Source organism: Chelonia mydas, chromosome 6 (genome assembly GCF_015237465.2).
Source record: "Chelonia mydas isolate rCheMyd1 chromosome 6, rCheMyd1.pri.v2, whole genome shotgun sequence".
NCBI classification, from domain to species: Eukaryota; Metazoa; Chordata; order Testudines; family Cheloniidae; genus Chelonia; species Chelonia mydas.
Window position 1 is genome coordinate 64,389,328 of NC_051246.2, and position 15,945 is coordinate 64,405,272.

General features: G+C 46.5%; 1 protein-coding gene across 3 annotated transcripts in view; it reads right to left on the reverse strand.

Moving 5' to 3' along the window:
- Positions 1 to 15,945, reverse strand: part of ARG2 (arginase 2) — a 36,674-nt gene that overhangs the window by 1,601 nt on the left and 19,128 nt on the right. For all 3 annotated transcript variants that reach the window (XM_037900275.2, XM_037900274.2, XM_037900276.2), the window contains 5 exons: positions 12,771 to 12,948; positions 11,499 to 11,658; positions 2,182 to 2,276; positions 1,701 to 1,805; positions 195 to 331 (listed from right to left, as the gene is read on the reverse strand). In XM_037900275.2, coding sequence (XP_037756203.1) covers positions 195 to 331; positions 1,701 to 1,805; positions 2,182 to 2,276; positions 11,499 to 11,658; positions 12,771 to 12,948 — 675 coding nt within the window. The remainder of the gene's footprint in view (positions 1 to 194; positions 332 to 1,700; positions 1,806 to 2,181; positions 2,277 to 11,498; positions 11,659 to 12,770; positions 12,949 to 15,945) is intronic.

Genomic DNA, 15,945 nt, shown 5'->3' on the forward strand with positions numbered 1-15,945 from the left:
TGCCCCTTCAAAATCATTGATCTAAAGTTTACTACTTAGCTCCTGTCAGTCTAGTTATAGAGAAGCAATTTGAAATGCAAAACAGGTCACCTTAAACCTGTCTCAAATAACTTCTTGTAAAGGTAGAATTAGCTCTTGGCTAAGAGGCTTGTGTGATAATTGGGTTTAATCAAACGCTGCTGGTTGATTCTTACCTGTATTGTGTATTTCCTCTGTAATGTACATGCCTTCCCGATATGTTAATCCACCTAAAACAGGAGTCCCTGTTGCTGGAGCCAGCGAAGGATCAAAAGCATCAATGTCAAAGCTCAGGTGAATTGGTCTTTGTCTTCTGCAGAAAAAAAATAAAATTGGTGGCTTAATATTCTGTGATTGTATATGTGGTCAGGACCCCATCTACTTCACAGCACACTAGAATCAAGTTTAGGGCACCACTTATTTTCACTCTTTCCCATTGTTTAAGCCCCCCGCAAACTATGGTTCAGAGGTGGGAAAACCAAAGGAAAAAAAATGAAGTGTTTCTTTATGCTGGGCTGGCCACACCTGCCTTGTTCAAAAAAAACTTCCCAAAGCAGAGTTCCTCTTTCTCCCTCACTCTCGAAGCATGTGCCAGGAAAAGGGGAAGCTTGTCACTTCACCAGTACTTCATCTCTGTTCTACTGCTTAGCTCAGTTGCTGCCCCAGCACAGGTAGCAGTTCCAGCTCTGGCACCTCAAACCAGCTGGCTCCATGAAACAGTGCAGAGAGCATTAGCTCAATCTTGTGGGGAAGGCTAGAAAGCAAAAGGCAGCTGGCTGTAGCAAAAATACTGAATTCCAGGGCATCTTGTAAGCCCTGGGGGATGAAGATGAATGGGACAAGTCATCTAGTTTCCAACTGGCTGCAAACTTGCATTAGTGCAACAGTTAACTCTGAAAACATTAACTAGGAGGAATTTCCAACCCATAAGGGCTAAAAAAAAATACCTTGAAGAGTAAGATTCTGTGCCCATGGAAATTCAGGACCAGAGAGTGTGCTTGATATGAACTTTGAAAGCTCTGCGAGTGCCTTAACATGCTAACAGTAACTGAGTACAGGGGCAGACCTGGTGCGTTAAGAGCACTTCATTGCTGCTGTCTAGCGCTTACCTCCCCTAACAGCTCTTTAAAGCAAAAAGAAGTTGTTGTTGTGAGCTACCTAAGCTCTATGGTTACTATGTCTGAGCTGCATTAAATGGTGCAGACTTAACCTCTTCCTCAAACTTTAGTAGCCAGGTACTGGATTCTTCAAGATGTGGGTGAAGGCGCCACTTGCATCCAGCCATTTGTAGCAGCTAATAGTTATAGGAGGGCTGTTCCGGACCCAGGGTGAAGTAGTTTCATTTCAATGTCATCGAAGAGCCCAAGGATTAAAATCAACAGACTGGACTTCAATCTTGAAGCATACTTATTGGAAATTTGCACAGCTGCTAGATGTGCTGTGGATAAGACTGTCACTCAGCTACGTATCACCAGCAGTAACGGAGCACTCCCTTTCCTTTTAAGTAACGTACAGAAAGCAGAGAAAGGAGTGTGCTGATAACTCAAATGGTGGTGTGGAAAGTAATAAGTCAGACCTGCATGGGTTATCAGAGATTCTCTAACACATTAACAGCTTACAATTCAGGAACTCATGTTTTGTCTGACACAAGCAGCGTCTGTTCATCTTCAGTGACAACGTACCTGCTCATTAGTCGTTCAAATGTCCTTTCCATAACTTTCTGGATTCCAAGGCGATCAATGTCTCTCATTGAGTAATACTGAATGTCATAGTTCTTCAAAATATAGCTATTAAAAGAAAATGTTAAAAAACTTTCTTGCTTTTGGCTAACACGTTTAGTACAGTGATTCTCAAACTTTTGTACTGGTGACCCCTTTCACATAGCAAGCCTCTGGTGCAACCCGCCTTTTAAATTAAAAACACTTTTTAATATATTTAACACCATTATAAATGCTGGATGTGGGGTGGGGCTGACAGCTCATGACCCCCCTGTAATAATCTCCCAACCCCCAGTTTGAGGACCCCTGGTTTAGTACTTTAAACCTTAAAACCCTCACCACCAGCCCACGCCATTTAAATATGTAGCACTAGCGAAAGCAAACATGCAACTCAGACTTCACCAGTAAGAAAAATCCCTCCCCTCCACAGTGGTCTTGCACTTACTGTTCAGCAGGATCCACATCCCTCAGACCAATGTAGACAATATCCGATGTTGAGAGGCAGGGCTTTAGCCAGGAAAAGCCAGGAAGCAGCGGCATCTGCAAGCAGAGAGGGGTGGTATATAGCTATAAAGTGACTTTAGTGCCATCTGTTTAACAAGCTTCCAGTTCACAATGGAAATAATTTTAGGGACTTGTTAAAAGTTTTGACTTTCACTTCCTCATGCTACCCTCTCTCCTCCCAGAGTGAAATCCTCAAGGGGACAGAAAAGCAAGGTCTAATAGACTGGGAACAGGACTACATCAAGATTTCTTAATCTCAGCCTTGCCCCTTTCATACTATTTGTTCTAAGACAAACAGCAGCATTTAAGGAACATAAAAAAAAAAAAATGAAGCACCTAATATTGTCTTATGCTGCTGGCTGCCTAGCGGTGTAGGGAAATAGGGGGCTGGTTCTATTCCTGCTTGAACAATAACTTGCTCCATCATTGATCATGTCACTTAACCTTTCTCCCTCAGTTATACCCATTTCACAGATGGGTACTAGTACTTGACAAAAGGTATCTTTAAGGCACTTAGATCTATGCACAAAAGACACTACAAGATCATAACTATGTACATGAGACTGTACCATTAAAGGTAGAATCAGCTCAACAGTGGGGGGGGACCCCAGAAGTTGTATGCTATGAAATGCCTTTGGTAAAAGGGAATACCTCACATTAATGGGAGTTGAGCTAGAAAGCAGACTTCCTAGGGAGTAAGACTGTGGCAGCAAGTGTCAATAGAGGAGGAGAGGTCCAACTAGGGTCAACTTAAATGATAAAGCAATTGTGTCAATAATGATACACCCTCATCCAGTTCTTGTCAAACCCTTCCATTGCCTGAGAATAGCAGATTGGCGAGGCCTTTGTACTACAGGGGGCTGAAAATGTCTGCTCTTTTGTACCTTTCATACAAGGATGCAAATAAGTTGCAAGGGGTGGGGGGGAGGGAATCAACATTATCCCCATTTTACTGATTGGGAAACTATAGCTCTCACCATAGTACCTGAGAACCTCAACTATTAGTGAATTTATCCTCCTGTGGGGCACGGAAGTATTAGTTCTATTTCACAGATGAGAACTAAGCCATACAGAGAAAGTAACTTAAGGGCATTCCAGGATTCTGAGACATTAACTCAGATCTCTCAAGTCCCAGCCCACTGTCTCTCCACGAGGTTTTCCCACCCCCAATCACAGTTAGTGATTAGTGCAGAGTCTCTCAGCAGTGCAATGAAAGCAGGGCTGGCACACAACATTTTGTCACCTGAGGCAGGGAGCTCAAATGACGCCCCCATGTCCCCTCGATTGGGCCAAAACTTTGAAAGGTCTCAATTCTGCCATCTTCCTGTTCTACTCCTCTCATGCCACTTCTCCTTTATTGGGGTAACTAACAACTTAAGTATCAGGGTAGCCATGTTAGTCTGTATCCACAAAAACAACAAGGAGTCCGGTGGCACCTTAAAGACTAAACAGATTTATTTGGGCATAAGCTTTCATGGGTAAAGAACCACTTCCTCAGATGAAGGTTTTTTACACCCATGAAAGCTTATGCCCAAATAAATCTGTTTAGTCTTTAAGGTGCCACTGGACTCCTCCTTGTTTTTCTAACAACTTAAAATGCCTTGTTCAAAAATTTTAAGTAACTTTCAAATGCCTGAACAGCAAATGTAACTTTTCTTGTCTGCATAGTAAATACTGGCATTTTTATCTGTTTGCATAATCGAAGTGGTGCTTTCTGTGCCTTCTCGGTTACAAAGATCTGAACTGCTTCCTGAAGGTCCACTGTCTGGGCCAGTTCATGCTCTACTGAGATGGTTGCAAGGCTGACCAGCCTCTCCTGTGTCATTGTGGAGCGTAGATGTGTTTTTATTAACTTCAGCTTGGAGAAGCTGCATTCTCCACTGGCAACTGTTACAGGAAGTGTTAGAAGTATGCGCAGAGCAACAATAGCATTTGGAAAGAGGGCGGTCATCTTATTTGTGCACCTATATTCCAGAACAGCCTTTGGAGTTGATCCTGCTGAAATGTATCTTGAAAGGGCTTTCAGTTCATCACCTAAATCACTCGCATCAATATCACGCATGTCATCATGTGTCAAAACGGTCTCTAGTGCCCTGCATTGCTGATGTAGGTCTTCTTCAGGTATAGTGAGGAATTTTGGAATATCATACAACATCCCACATATACTGCTGTGTTCCTTGAGCTGCATGAAACGTTCAACTGACTGTATTGCACAATCTAGCACCTGGTTAAAGAACTCAACTTTGAATTGTTGTTTGGGGTCTCTTATGGGATTATCCCATGCCTCTTAATCAAAAAAAGTCTTCTGTGACTTATTTTCCCACCCATTCAAGAATACAGCTTCAGTGTGAAGTTCCTCTGCCAACTTCTGTGCACTCTTCAGAACATTTTGAAATCCCTCATCTTACCGGTACGACTGTAGGTATGACTTTGCTTTGTCCAGTTCTTCCATTGCTCCAGATAGATCGAGGTCAACACCTTGGAGTCTCTTGCTTACAACATTTATTTCAAACAGTATGTCATGCCACAACACTAAGCCACGCAGAAGTTTGAAGTTATGTATGTTTCTGGTGATTCCATTTCCCTCTGCCACTGTTCTCCCACAAACAGTTCCTGTCATAGCATTGTCCTCCATAATGACAACTATGGCATCATCTATCTTCCCAATTTGGTGTTTTGAGTGGAGGCGATAAAGCCTATGACTTTCCCATCGTGTGGCACTCAGTGGTTTCAGTGTCAGAGAGGATGTTCCCAGATGTTGCTTCAAAATTTGCCATCGATGAGTTGATGCAGAGAGAAATACATAGATGTTTTGAATTACATTAAAAAATTCAGCAGCCTCACTCGAAGTTGATGCTGCATCACTGACCACCAAGTTCAATGATTAAGAACTGCATGGGACAAAAAAGCTTGAGGGTTTAACTCTCGGATCCGTGTCTGCACTCCTCTGTTCTTTCCTCTCATGTTGGCACCATCATCATAGCCCTGACCTCTCGTGTCAGCTATCGCAATTGCAGTGTCTTCCAGCTTTTTAAGAAGCACATTTGTCATACCAGCTCCTGTAGTATCATCAAATGTCAATAGATTCTAGAAAATTCTCTGACAGTCACCACTGCAGGGACATTTGCACTAGGTTCTGTTGTTACAAAATGCACCATTCAAGTCATTTGTTCCGTATGGCTGATGTCAGGTGTGCAGTCCAGACTAACAGAGGAATATCTTGCTGACTTCAGATCTGCCACAATCTTCTGTTTGACTCTTGTTGCCAGAAACTGTATGATCTCATTTTGAATGGTTTTTTCAAGGTAGTGGTGTGTGTACATTTCTTGGGTGGTGACTCTTCTTAGATGCTCCTAGAGTACAGCATCAAACTCAGCCATCAGCTCCACAATTTTAAGGAAGTTTCCATTGTTTGGCACATACAGCTGATTTGAAGTGCCATGCAGTTCTAGGTTTTGGGTAGCAAGCAATGAGCCTTTTCAGATCGTTTTGCCAGTAAAGAGACTCTGACGCAATCTTCTCTTGATGCTGATAGTCTATGGTGCCCTTTAACCTTGGTCTCATCTCAAGCTCTTTCCACCTATGGAATGCTCTCTGGTGATTTGCTGCCTTCTCATGGCATGCCAGATTTCTAGCCAGATTTTTCCAGTCCTTTGTTCCTGTAGAACCCAATGTGGCTGGAACATTAGACTGGAAGACTGTTTTTGCAATAAAAACAGTATGTAGCATTCTGGGGTTTTGAGTACATAAAAGCCATGGCCTCTTCACTTTGTCACCACTGGGGATTTCACGCCAGTAATGTGTTGGATGGAAACTTCTATTTTCATGGTCTTTGGGGAACATTTGGGGAACTTGAAGTTTTTCACTTGCTGTGGCCCATGCAGTACAAGGAAGTCCCTCAGGCTACAGGTCAAGTGGGTCCACAGTCCTGGATCATCTAGACTTAAGGAACTAAACTCAGCAGCAGCTGTTTCTTGCGCCTCCACCACACTCTTCTCTGATCTACACTTTTCTTCAGGAATGTGCACGGTTACATCCATTTGAGATGGAGATATGGATGCTGCAGTAACTGCCAGGTCACCTGCACTCTAACTGGAAGACCAGGCACCTCCTCACTACTCACATCCTCACTGGGGCTGGAAGGCTCACCGTGAACGTGTGTGTCTATGCATCTCAGGAGAGCTCCTTCCTGCTTAGATAGAAAAGCTTCCTTTGCTTTCTCTCTTTTTCTGAATGCTGCCCCAGAGGGGTGTTTTTCTTCTTTCACTCATGACTGCTGTTCTGTGCCAGCTATAGTGGCTCTCAACACTCAATTGAAGGGGACAAATAAGCAGGCTGGTAGCAGGGCCTGACTGAGGGAAGATATCAACGTCTTAAGGGCCTGAATGGCTCCTACTACTTCATCAGTTGACTGCCTGTTCTCCTCAAGTGGGTTCAGGGAAGCAGCAGGAAACAGGAAGCTCCCTGAGAAGCTGGTGTTAATCAATCCAGGCTCCTGGGGGTGTTAGAGAGGTACATAGAGAGGAGAAGGAGCCTCTTCTCCTTGCAGCTCCAGCTGCTTTCTGTTATTCCCTCTCACCTTTTCTCCTGCCTGCCTGTTATGTCTCTTGTGCCCTCCTTCCTCCAGCACAGCACTCCACCATCTCCGTGCATCTAGAGCAGAGAGAATCCATATGCACCAGCAGCAGACACAATTTTCTACAATCTGGGTTCTAGTGGCGCCCCTCTCCCTCCCCCAGTCTGGCACCTGAGGCGGCCCCCTCAGTTCGCCTCATGGTAAGGCCAGCCCTGAATGAGAGATGGAATTGAATCCCAGCTCCGACTCAAAATATGGGGCCAATTCCTCGACAGCGCTGTCACCTGAATGGACAGATGGACAATAAGGGGAACACTGAATTTGTAGTGCCTGCAATGGAGTTTATGTGGATGGGCTGCAGAAGTAACAGCAAAGTTTTTCTCTGTCAAGAACTGGCAAAGGCAGATGTGAAAACCATGGCAAACCTCTTTATATAAATAGCATGTACCTCTATCTAGGTGATTAACATGCTGTCTGCTTTATGGGAGCAGAGTTAACTGAATCCTGAGTGGTTTTACACATTTCCAGGAAAGCAGACAATGACTAACTCAGCTGCTGATCTTTAATGGATAATACAGTGAATCCACTGCTAGAAGTCTACCTCTGACCCACCTGCAGTGAGCCGCATAATCCAGAGGCCCAGGACAGACAAAGCGACTTGAAAAGGGATAAAAAGATGACCTGTGAACTCAGAAGGTGGGCCACTGACTGAGGTTCAGAGTAAGACAGGCTGCAGGGGGTACAAACTACCTTGTCCAACTCCAGTGATGGGGGTGCCTGAATTTGCAAGGAAAGGCTAAGGTTTAGGGAAGATAATATACATAGAGGTCTGTTTTAATCCTTTTCCTCTCATGGTCCTATGGATACGTACTTTGAAGAGGCTGTTCAGTGTCCATGCATTTTTTTTTATTCCGATCACAGCAAGTCTAGAGCAGGGGTTAAACCCAGCTTGGACCTGCTGGTAAACAGGAGTGCAGCGGATCTGGAGACCCAGTCTAAGAGCGGGGTGAACTACAGATTCTACCCTGAGCAAAGTACAGGCACAAGCCTGTCACTGGGAGAGGGTGTCCATAGAGAGGCAGCCTGTGAGGAGCCAAACGTACAGCTCACGCTGAGCCATGATCGTTGACATCACTAAGTCAGTGACCTAACAGACTAAGCCCAGGATTGGACACTAGGAATCCTCTGCAACTATGATGCTGTGACCTTGGGCAAGACAGCATGTGTAAGACATTACTACCTACTTTAAAAGGCAAGCAGGGACTAGTCAGTGTTTGTACAGCACTTTGAAAAGGTTGTATACTAATACAGCTAGAAGAGTAGAACCAGAGTATTCTTCAGGCTTATAAGTGATCGGTCTGAGTGAAGGGGACCCAGCAAGAGCTACACGAGTTAGGGGTAAGCTCTCCTCTCCCAGCTATCAGTGCAGTTTATCTATTACACAGGTACAAATAAAACATTTTGTTCATGCATAATCCCTTCTCTGGTAATTCAGATGTACAGCCAAGCCCGCTACACGAAAAGCCAAACCACTGAACTTTCACTTACAAGCTGTTACCGATTAACAAATTATATAAAAACAACAGGAGTCCTTGTGGCACCTTAGAGACTAACAAATTTATTTGGGCATAAGCTTTTGTGGGCTAAAACCCACTTCATCAGATGCATGGAGTGGAACATACAGTAGGGAGGTATAAATACATAGCATATGAAAAGATGGGAGTGTTCTTACCAAGTGGGGGGTCAGTGCTAATGAGCCCACTTCCACCTTAATTGAATTGGCTTGTTAGCACTGACCCCCCACTTGGTAAGAACACTCCCATCTTTTCATATGCTATGTATTTATACCTCCCTACTGTATGTTCCACTCCATGCATCTGATGAAGTGGGTTCTAGTCCATGAAAACTTATGCCCAAATAAATACGTTAGTCTCTAAGGTGCCACAAGGACTCCTCGTTGTTTTTGCTGATACAGACTAACATGGCTACCACTCTGAAACCTGTCACAATGATTATATACAGTGTGAAAAGAGGTTATTTTCTTGCACCAGTGGTAAATTCTCCCCCTAAATGGTGGTATGGTTCAAGGGACCAGAATAAAGGTCTAAAAATAAGTCTCCCACCCATCAGCCAGGCCACGATAGCCATCAAAATGTGAGATGTCTGCGGTGTCACACCATAATGCTATGAAAAGGTTCTGTCAGCTGCCCTGGTTCTGCACTGATGCATCCGATGAAGAGAGCTGTAGCTCACGAAAGCTTATGCTCAAATAAATTGGTTAGTCTCTAAGGTGCCACAAGTTCTCCTTTTCTTTTTGCGAATACAGACTAACACGGCTGTTACTCTGAAACCTGGTTCTGCACTGTTACAGGCGGAGGTAGGGGGCCTAAAGTGGGGAGGTTTCTATGCAGTCTTGGGCGCTCTGATACCTGCCTGAGCTTTCTGTGGGACATTGGGGGTGAACCCCACTCAGACCCCCTCCCTCCCACCACAATTCATGCAGCCACCTCTCCTAAATTTAGGTGGATTTTGCCTTAGCAGGGCTCCTCCTCGCTGCTGCCACCATCGTCCTGGACTGCCTTGGCCTCAGAAAGCACTCAGCTGCTGTTGTTCCTCCAGCAGTTCTAGGAACCTTGCTCTTCTCTCTCCCCTCCTCTTTAAGGGAGAGAGCCAGCTGAGCAGGACCCAACAGTTGGTTTGGGGTACAGGAGTCAGTGGAGTCTATTCCTTTTCCCACTGGGGAGGGGGAAGGGGAAACAAGGGAGTAGAGCCTCTCAAATCTGAGGGACCCAGGATCTTGGAGCCTGCTCCTTTCCCCTGTTGTGAAAGACCTCTTGGGCTTTGCCCCCTCCTCCATCCAGAAGCAACTGCTGACTCTTGGCCAGATGAGCTCCTTCTCTCACAGGCTTCTCTGTTCCTTGAGAGATAGACAGACAGGGACCCAGAGCTGTCACAGGAAGGTCTCCTTCCCCCACTGCCCTATTTTCTACTGGGTGTAACTGGAGGTAAATGCTGACTAGTTATTTCCAGGCTGGACTTTTCAAGGAGTGGCTAGCTCATTACATCAAGTGGTCTTACATTAACTGGGGCCTTCCCTCTGAGGAGTTTGAGTGTTTTACTAACTTCATGCAGGGATTACTGCAGCCCTCTCTAGCATAGAAAGCAGCAGCTAGTTAACAGTTCACATAAAGAAGACTATTCAAATGCATCCCAAGGAGAAACAGGATGGAATTACCAAGATCAGATCTGTGTAATGCACAGCAGACCCCAGGGATCTCGTATTTTGATGGCTCTCACATGCTGGCCTGGCTGATGGGTGGGAGACTTGCTATTTAATATGGAGAGACTTTATTTTGGTCCCTTGGACTATACTACAGATGCTCCTTGGAGGTTTCCAATGCACAAGTAGAACTAGTTTAGCTTGCAGGATCTGCTGGGAGTTCAGTTCAGGGTGGTTTGGCTGCATAATTTCCTTTCCATTGTGTGTAATACGGCACTGAACAGTTACATCCTTCCTTTAAGAACAGCCTGATGCATAACCTGCAGGTACCCAGTACGTGCTGAATACACATACTGACAAAGTAGGATACTGTGAAGAGAGCCAGATTTACTGCATTTCCAGCTGCCGTTCTCAGCCTGCAGCTGGTGACCCTCTCCTATTCCCTAACCTGGAGCCTAAGCTGAAGCAGACATGCTCACTTCTAACTAGGTCCCCGATGCAGATGCCACAGACACTGTACTGGTTACCATGGCAGCCCCTACAGTATGCTATAGGAACTTGTACGAGGGCTTCCAGGCTGCAGCCGAGGCAGCGTGGTTATTAAATGCCCTAGGTGTACCAATATCGAGCCTCTTTTCGGGCTGCTGCAGAAGCAGGCCGCTCTTCTTGTGCCTTTAAAGATAATGGTCATCGTCAGCAGGGCACTTTGCCAAGCAGGCTACAAGCAGCCCTGAGCTGTAACATTTACTAAAATGTCTAGAGCTACAGCAATGTATCAGGACAGCCCATGCAGGACCTGCCCCCGACAGGCCCCCGAGGTGGTCAAAATATGGAACAGTTCCAAATAGAGATGTACAAGGAGAGGGTAAAAGGCATGTGAGCTATGCAGGGATGAGCTTGGCACAGCTCCTATGGGCTCAGATGGGGGAGGCTCCCTTTCTGGCTCACCCAGCAGGACTGCTGCCTGCGCACTCCAACAGTCTCCGTGTATTGGCTACAAGAATATGCAGGCTCCACACAGTGTCCAGTTGCTGGATTGGAGCCTTTACTGATGCATTAGGTCTGTTTTAGCACAGGAGACTGAGTGGCAATGGGATATGAAGCCTCTCACCTTCAACTTCAAATCCTGATCAAGCAACTTGTAACATGGGCTCATGCTCTCCGTCCAGTTCCTAGCAGATGTGCCCATCACAAAATCCACTAGCACCCCAGCAGTAAGTGCCCCCTAGGTGACAGTATCGACAAAGAGGCCAAGAGCTGAATAAGGAATGTCTCTCTCAGCACTAGCAGTTAGTAGATTATAAACATAGGATGCCTGTAACTTTATCTTATCTAGGGGATAAATGGGAGATCAACCTCAGGGGCAGATAAGCCAGCACCTTTCACCAGAATTGAAATTAAACAAACTGTGTGCTGTACAGTAACCTCCCCCTCCCTCCAAACAAAACCTAAAGCCACTTACTTTATCCTGGAGCTCTCGTAACAGAAATGAGACTGGCTGTCCATGGAGGTTTCCAGATTGAGTTGTGAGAGGGGTGTTGATATCGGCATGTGCATCCACCCAGATCACACAGAGGTGAGGGCACTGCCGTGTGTGGCCACTGATGGAACCAAGCGCCAAGCTGAAAAGTACATTAAACACACGTCCTACTGAACAATTCCAGGGACTATGATAAGCGAGGTTGCCACATTTCAAAATGTTCAATATTTGCATTGCAGCATCTCATCCCAGTGAGACCTGCCATCACCACATAAACATCAGTGTGACATGTATCACTATGCATCATGATTCTGCATTAGCCCACAGGAGACTGGGCTACCTTTCATAAAACTCTGAAGGAGTACACGAGTACTGCGACATGGGGGCAGGGCTTTGCTTTTTCTTCCTTCAGGCTCTCTTACCAAGAGCCCTCCCACCTCTCTAGCCTTCACCTGTCCCAGGTCCAGATGAGCATCAACAGAACCCATCTCACCCCCACCTAGCAGGCTCATCTTACACAGTGACCAACCGAACTCTGTTGGCTCCAGTCATTTTGCCTCATTTCGACACAGCCCACCTCCTCCCTGCTGTTCCCAGTCTGGGGGTAGAGACAGAAGAGGGATGTGATATTTGGAGGATGGGAAAGAAGAGGATATGGAGGTAGACATAGACTCTCTCACCACAGCACTCCCTAGCCCCTCCCCCCAAATCCTTTAGGAACTAGCTTGTCCCCAAAGAGTTACACACTTGTCCTAAGGGTTAGTGTCCTGCAAGCTCCCTAAAAATATGTCCACAAAAGTCAACATGGGTGAAACTGACAATATGAATTCCCTCAAAAAAGGGCAGCTTCATTTGTTTTTATTACTTGCAGCTTCCAAAAGAATTTGGAAACAAGTCACTGCTGTCTGTTACTTTCTAAGATCACTTTTTTATTGCTTCTTTTATTCTGCTGGTTCTTGGAGTCACAGAATTAAAGACAAAACAAATATGTCCCCACATGGTACTGCCAGGAAAGTAGGAAGAGGCTTTCAACGCTGCAGGACCTGGGAGTAGCAGATACTCACAGCAACATCACGCAAGTAACTTTGACGCTCTCCCATTCTATGCCTTGCAGAGCTTCCTTGCAGAGCCCCAGACCCCTCGTCCTTTCATCTCAGTTTTGATTTACACCAAAGGAGATACTCCACCTCAAACAGTTAACCATCAATCTGTGACATTCAACGGCATCCACCACTCTCATCCAGCTTGACTCACCTATGGTCACCTCCCATGGTTACACAGCTGTGTCCAGCAGCCACTGCTCCGCTCACAGAGTCAGCCAGCACCTGGCTGGCTAATCCCACAGAGCGTGGGTATTTGACCAGGTTGTTATACAGCTCATCATTGGGCACTTGAGTGAAACTCAGATCTCCAAAATCATACACTCGGCAACCTGGTAACACACAGAGCAGCAAAAAGGAAAAGGTGGGTTAAGTCAGGATTCAAATACCCCAAAAGGCATTCTAAAAACCTTGTCATTGTGAGAGTGTAATGCTGAAAGAAACAGGTGCTCCCCACCCTATGCCCTGCAGCTCACCAGTAACTAACTATTAGGATACTGCCCTACCAGACACCACCCGAGCTTACTGCATCAACAGCACTGATTCAGCCATTAGAAAGAGCTCTGAAATTCCAGCCAGCTCTGGCTGGAGTTAAGTGTGTTACAAAGAGAAACTGCCTCAGGGCTCCCATCCCACTGGACAGAGCAAAACACAGCAAGAGCTATGGGATTCTGAGATACATATTCAGCAGATGGCGAGGGTTGCAGAGTAAACAAGAAATTAGAGACGGCTTCCTGAAAGACTCCCCTGGTGTGTGCACACCTACCCACTGACGATTAAAGTATTACCATTTTAGGGTCTATTTACATGGACAGTGAAAGGGGTGGGGTGGCAAAACAAGACATTATATTATATATATACAGGCAACACAGCCAGTCACTAAGTATCAAGTGTCTTGGGCTGATGGAGCTCTGAATTATTGAAATTTTCCACGTTCCTTTGATCTGTCACAGGCTCAAAACTTTGATGATGTTTTTTACAAACGTATCCAGATCTGTTGGAATTCCCCCAGCGTATCAAGACAAGGACCCAGCTGAAGATAGGCAGCTATGTTTAAGTAACTTACAGTGGCACAGGGACAGCAGATATAGAAGGGCAGTTTCCTGCCTGTTATACAGTGCAAAGGAGTAGAGGGCTGCTGAAAAATGAGGAGTACAGGGTGAAAAGTAAAAAGCCCCAGAGACATAAGAACCACCTTTTTAGCTCTTACAGGACGTTAATTTGTGTCCAGGCAGAATGATTTTGTGCCTTCATGCCATGTTCTGAGATTGCTCAGGACACCACCACATATCATGGTGCTACAAGACCAGAGAAAAACCATTCGGGAGTCCTATTAATCCTGCACATTGGACAGACATATGGAACTCAAGCGCTGGAAGTTTTTCCCTCAGCAGTATCTGCTGCAGACTGGCTCTGGCGCCCCCTAGAGGGGCACACATACGCTGCGGTATATGAGGCATTGCGTGCTCCCCCCACCCTCAGTTCCTTCTTGCTGGAAACTCTGACAGTGGGGAAAGAGGGCGGGTTGTGGAACGTACATGAGCAACTCATCTCGAAGAACACCAGTTACGGAAAAGGTAACTGTCTTTTCTTCAAGTGCTTGCTCATGTCCATTCCAAGTGCCAACAGAGGCGGGCAGGAGTTCATGGACATGTGGATTGCAACACAGCTCTGCCAAACCCAGTTTCATCTCTGGCTTGCTTAGTGATGGCATAGTGCGCCGTGAATGTGTGAACTGAAGACCACATCGTGGCTCTGCACATGTCCGGGAGGGGAACGTACGCCAGGAAGGCCGCCGAGGACACCCGAGCTCTGGTCGAGTGGGCCCTCACGATTGGCGGTAGTGGGACCGGTGCCAGCTCGTAGCAGTGCTGAATGCACGAGATGATATAGTTGAAAATCCTCTGCGATGATGCCAGAAGGCACTTCATCCTTTCTGTCGTGATGAAGAGCTGGATCGACCTGTTGAAGGGCTTGGTATGCTCCAGGTAAAACACCAGGGCACGTCTGATGTCCAGAGCATGCAGCCTCCTTTCCTCCCCAGTGACTTGGGACAAAAACACCGGGAGGAAGATGTCCTGGTTAACAGGGAAGGAAGACACCATCTTTGGCAGAAAGGCCGGATGGGGTCACAGTTGAACTTTGTCCTTGAACACCACCGTATACGGCAGCTCCGATATCAGGGCTTTAAGCTCCGACACTCATCTCGTGGAGGTTATTGCCACGAGGAATGTGACCTTCCATGACAGGTGGGAGACGGAGCAGGAGCCCATAGTCTCAAAGGGCAGGCCCGTGAGCCTAGAAAGAACCAAGTTAAGGTCCCACTGTGGGACAGGAGCCTGGGATGGCGGGAAGAGTCTCAAGGCCTCAGGAATTGGACTGACATGTTGTGGGAAAACTCTGACCTTGGATTGGCAGGTGAAAAGCGGAGATAGCTGCAAGGTGCACTCTGATGGAAGAAAGGGCCAGCCCCTGGTTCTTAACATGGAGCAGGTAATCTAAGATAGTATCTCTCCAACATGCTCCTCTTTACAATCTATGCTCAGATGCCCAGTGGGAGAAACCTGACCAAATGGACAAGGAAGTTACTCTAGTGGAAGGCTTTCTGCTTTCCAAGAGGATTTGCTGGATCTCGTTAGAGCAGGCCTGCTCCTCCAAATTCCACCAAGCAGAATCCACGTCATGAGGTGGAGGGAAACGAGGTTGGGGTATAGGAGATCCCTGTGATCCTGCGAGAGCAAATCCAGTCGGTCGGGAAGCGGCCGCTCCCTGGCCCCAACTAGGTCCATCAGCGTGCCGAACCAATGTTGGCGCAGCCATGCCGGGGCGACCATGATGACTTTGGCCTTGTCTCTCTTGACCTTAGACAGAGCTCTGCTGCTGAGCAGGATCGGCGGGAACGTGGACATCAGAGCCCCCGACCATGACAGGAGAAAGGCGTCGGAGAGGAAGTCTTCGCCTAGGCCTTGTAGAGAACAGAAACGATGACATTTCCTGTTCTGTCTGGTGGCGAACAGGTCCACTTGGGGCGTTCCTGATTTCTGGAAGAGGGTCTGGGTACCTCCGGATGGAGTTAGCACTAGTGGCAAGAGAAAAAGTGATCGGCTGAGGCGATCAGCCAGCATGTTCCCAACATTGGGGAGGAGACAGGCCTCCAGTTGGATTGCATGGTCGATGCGGAAATCCCATAGCTGGAGTACCTCTTGGCAGAGGGCCGATGCACATTCTCCCCCTTGCCTGTTGATGTAAAACATCAAGGCCATATTGTCTGTCAGCACTCACCACCTTGCCTGCCAGGTGCGATAGAAAGACACTGCAGGCCAAGCGTA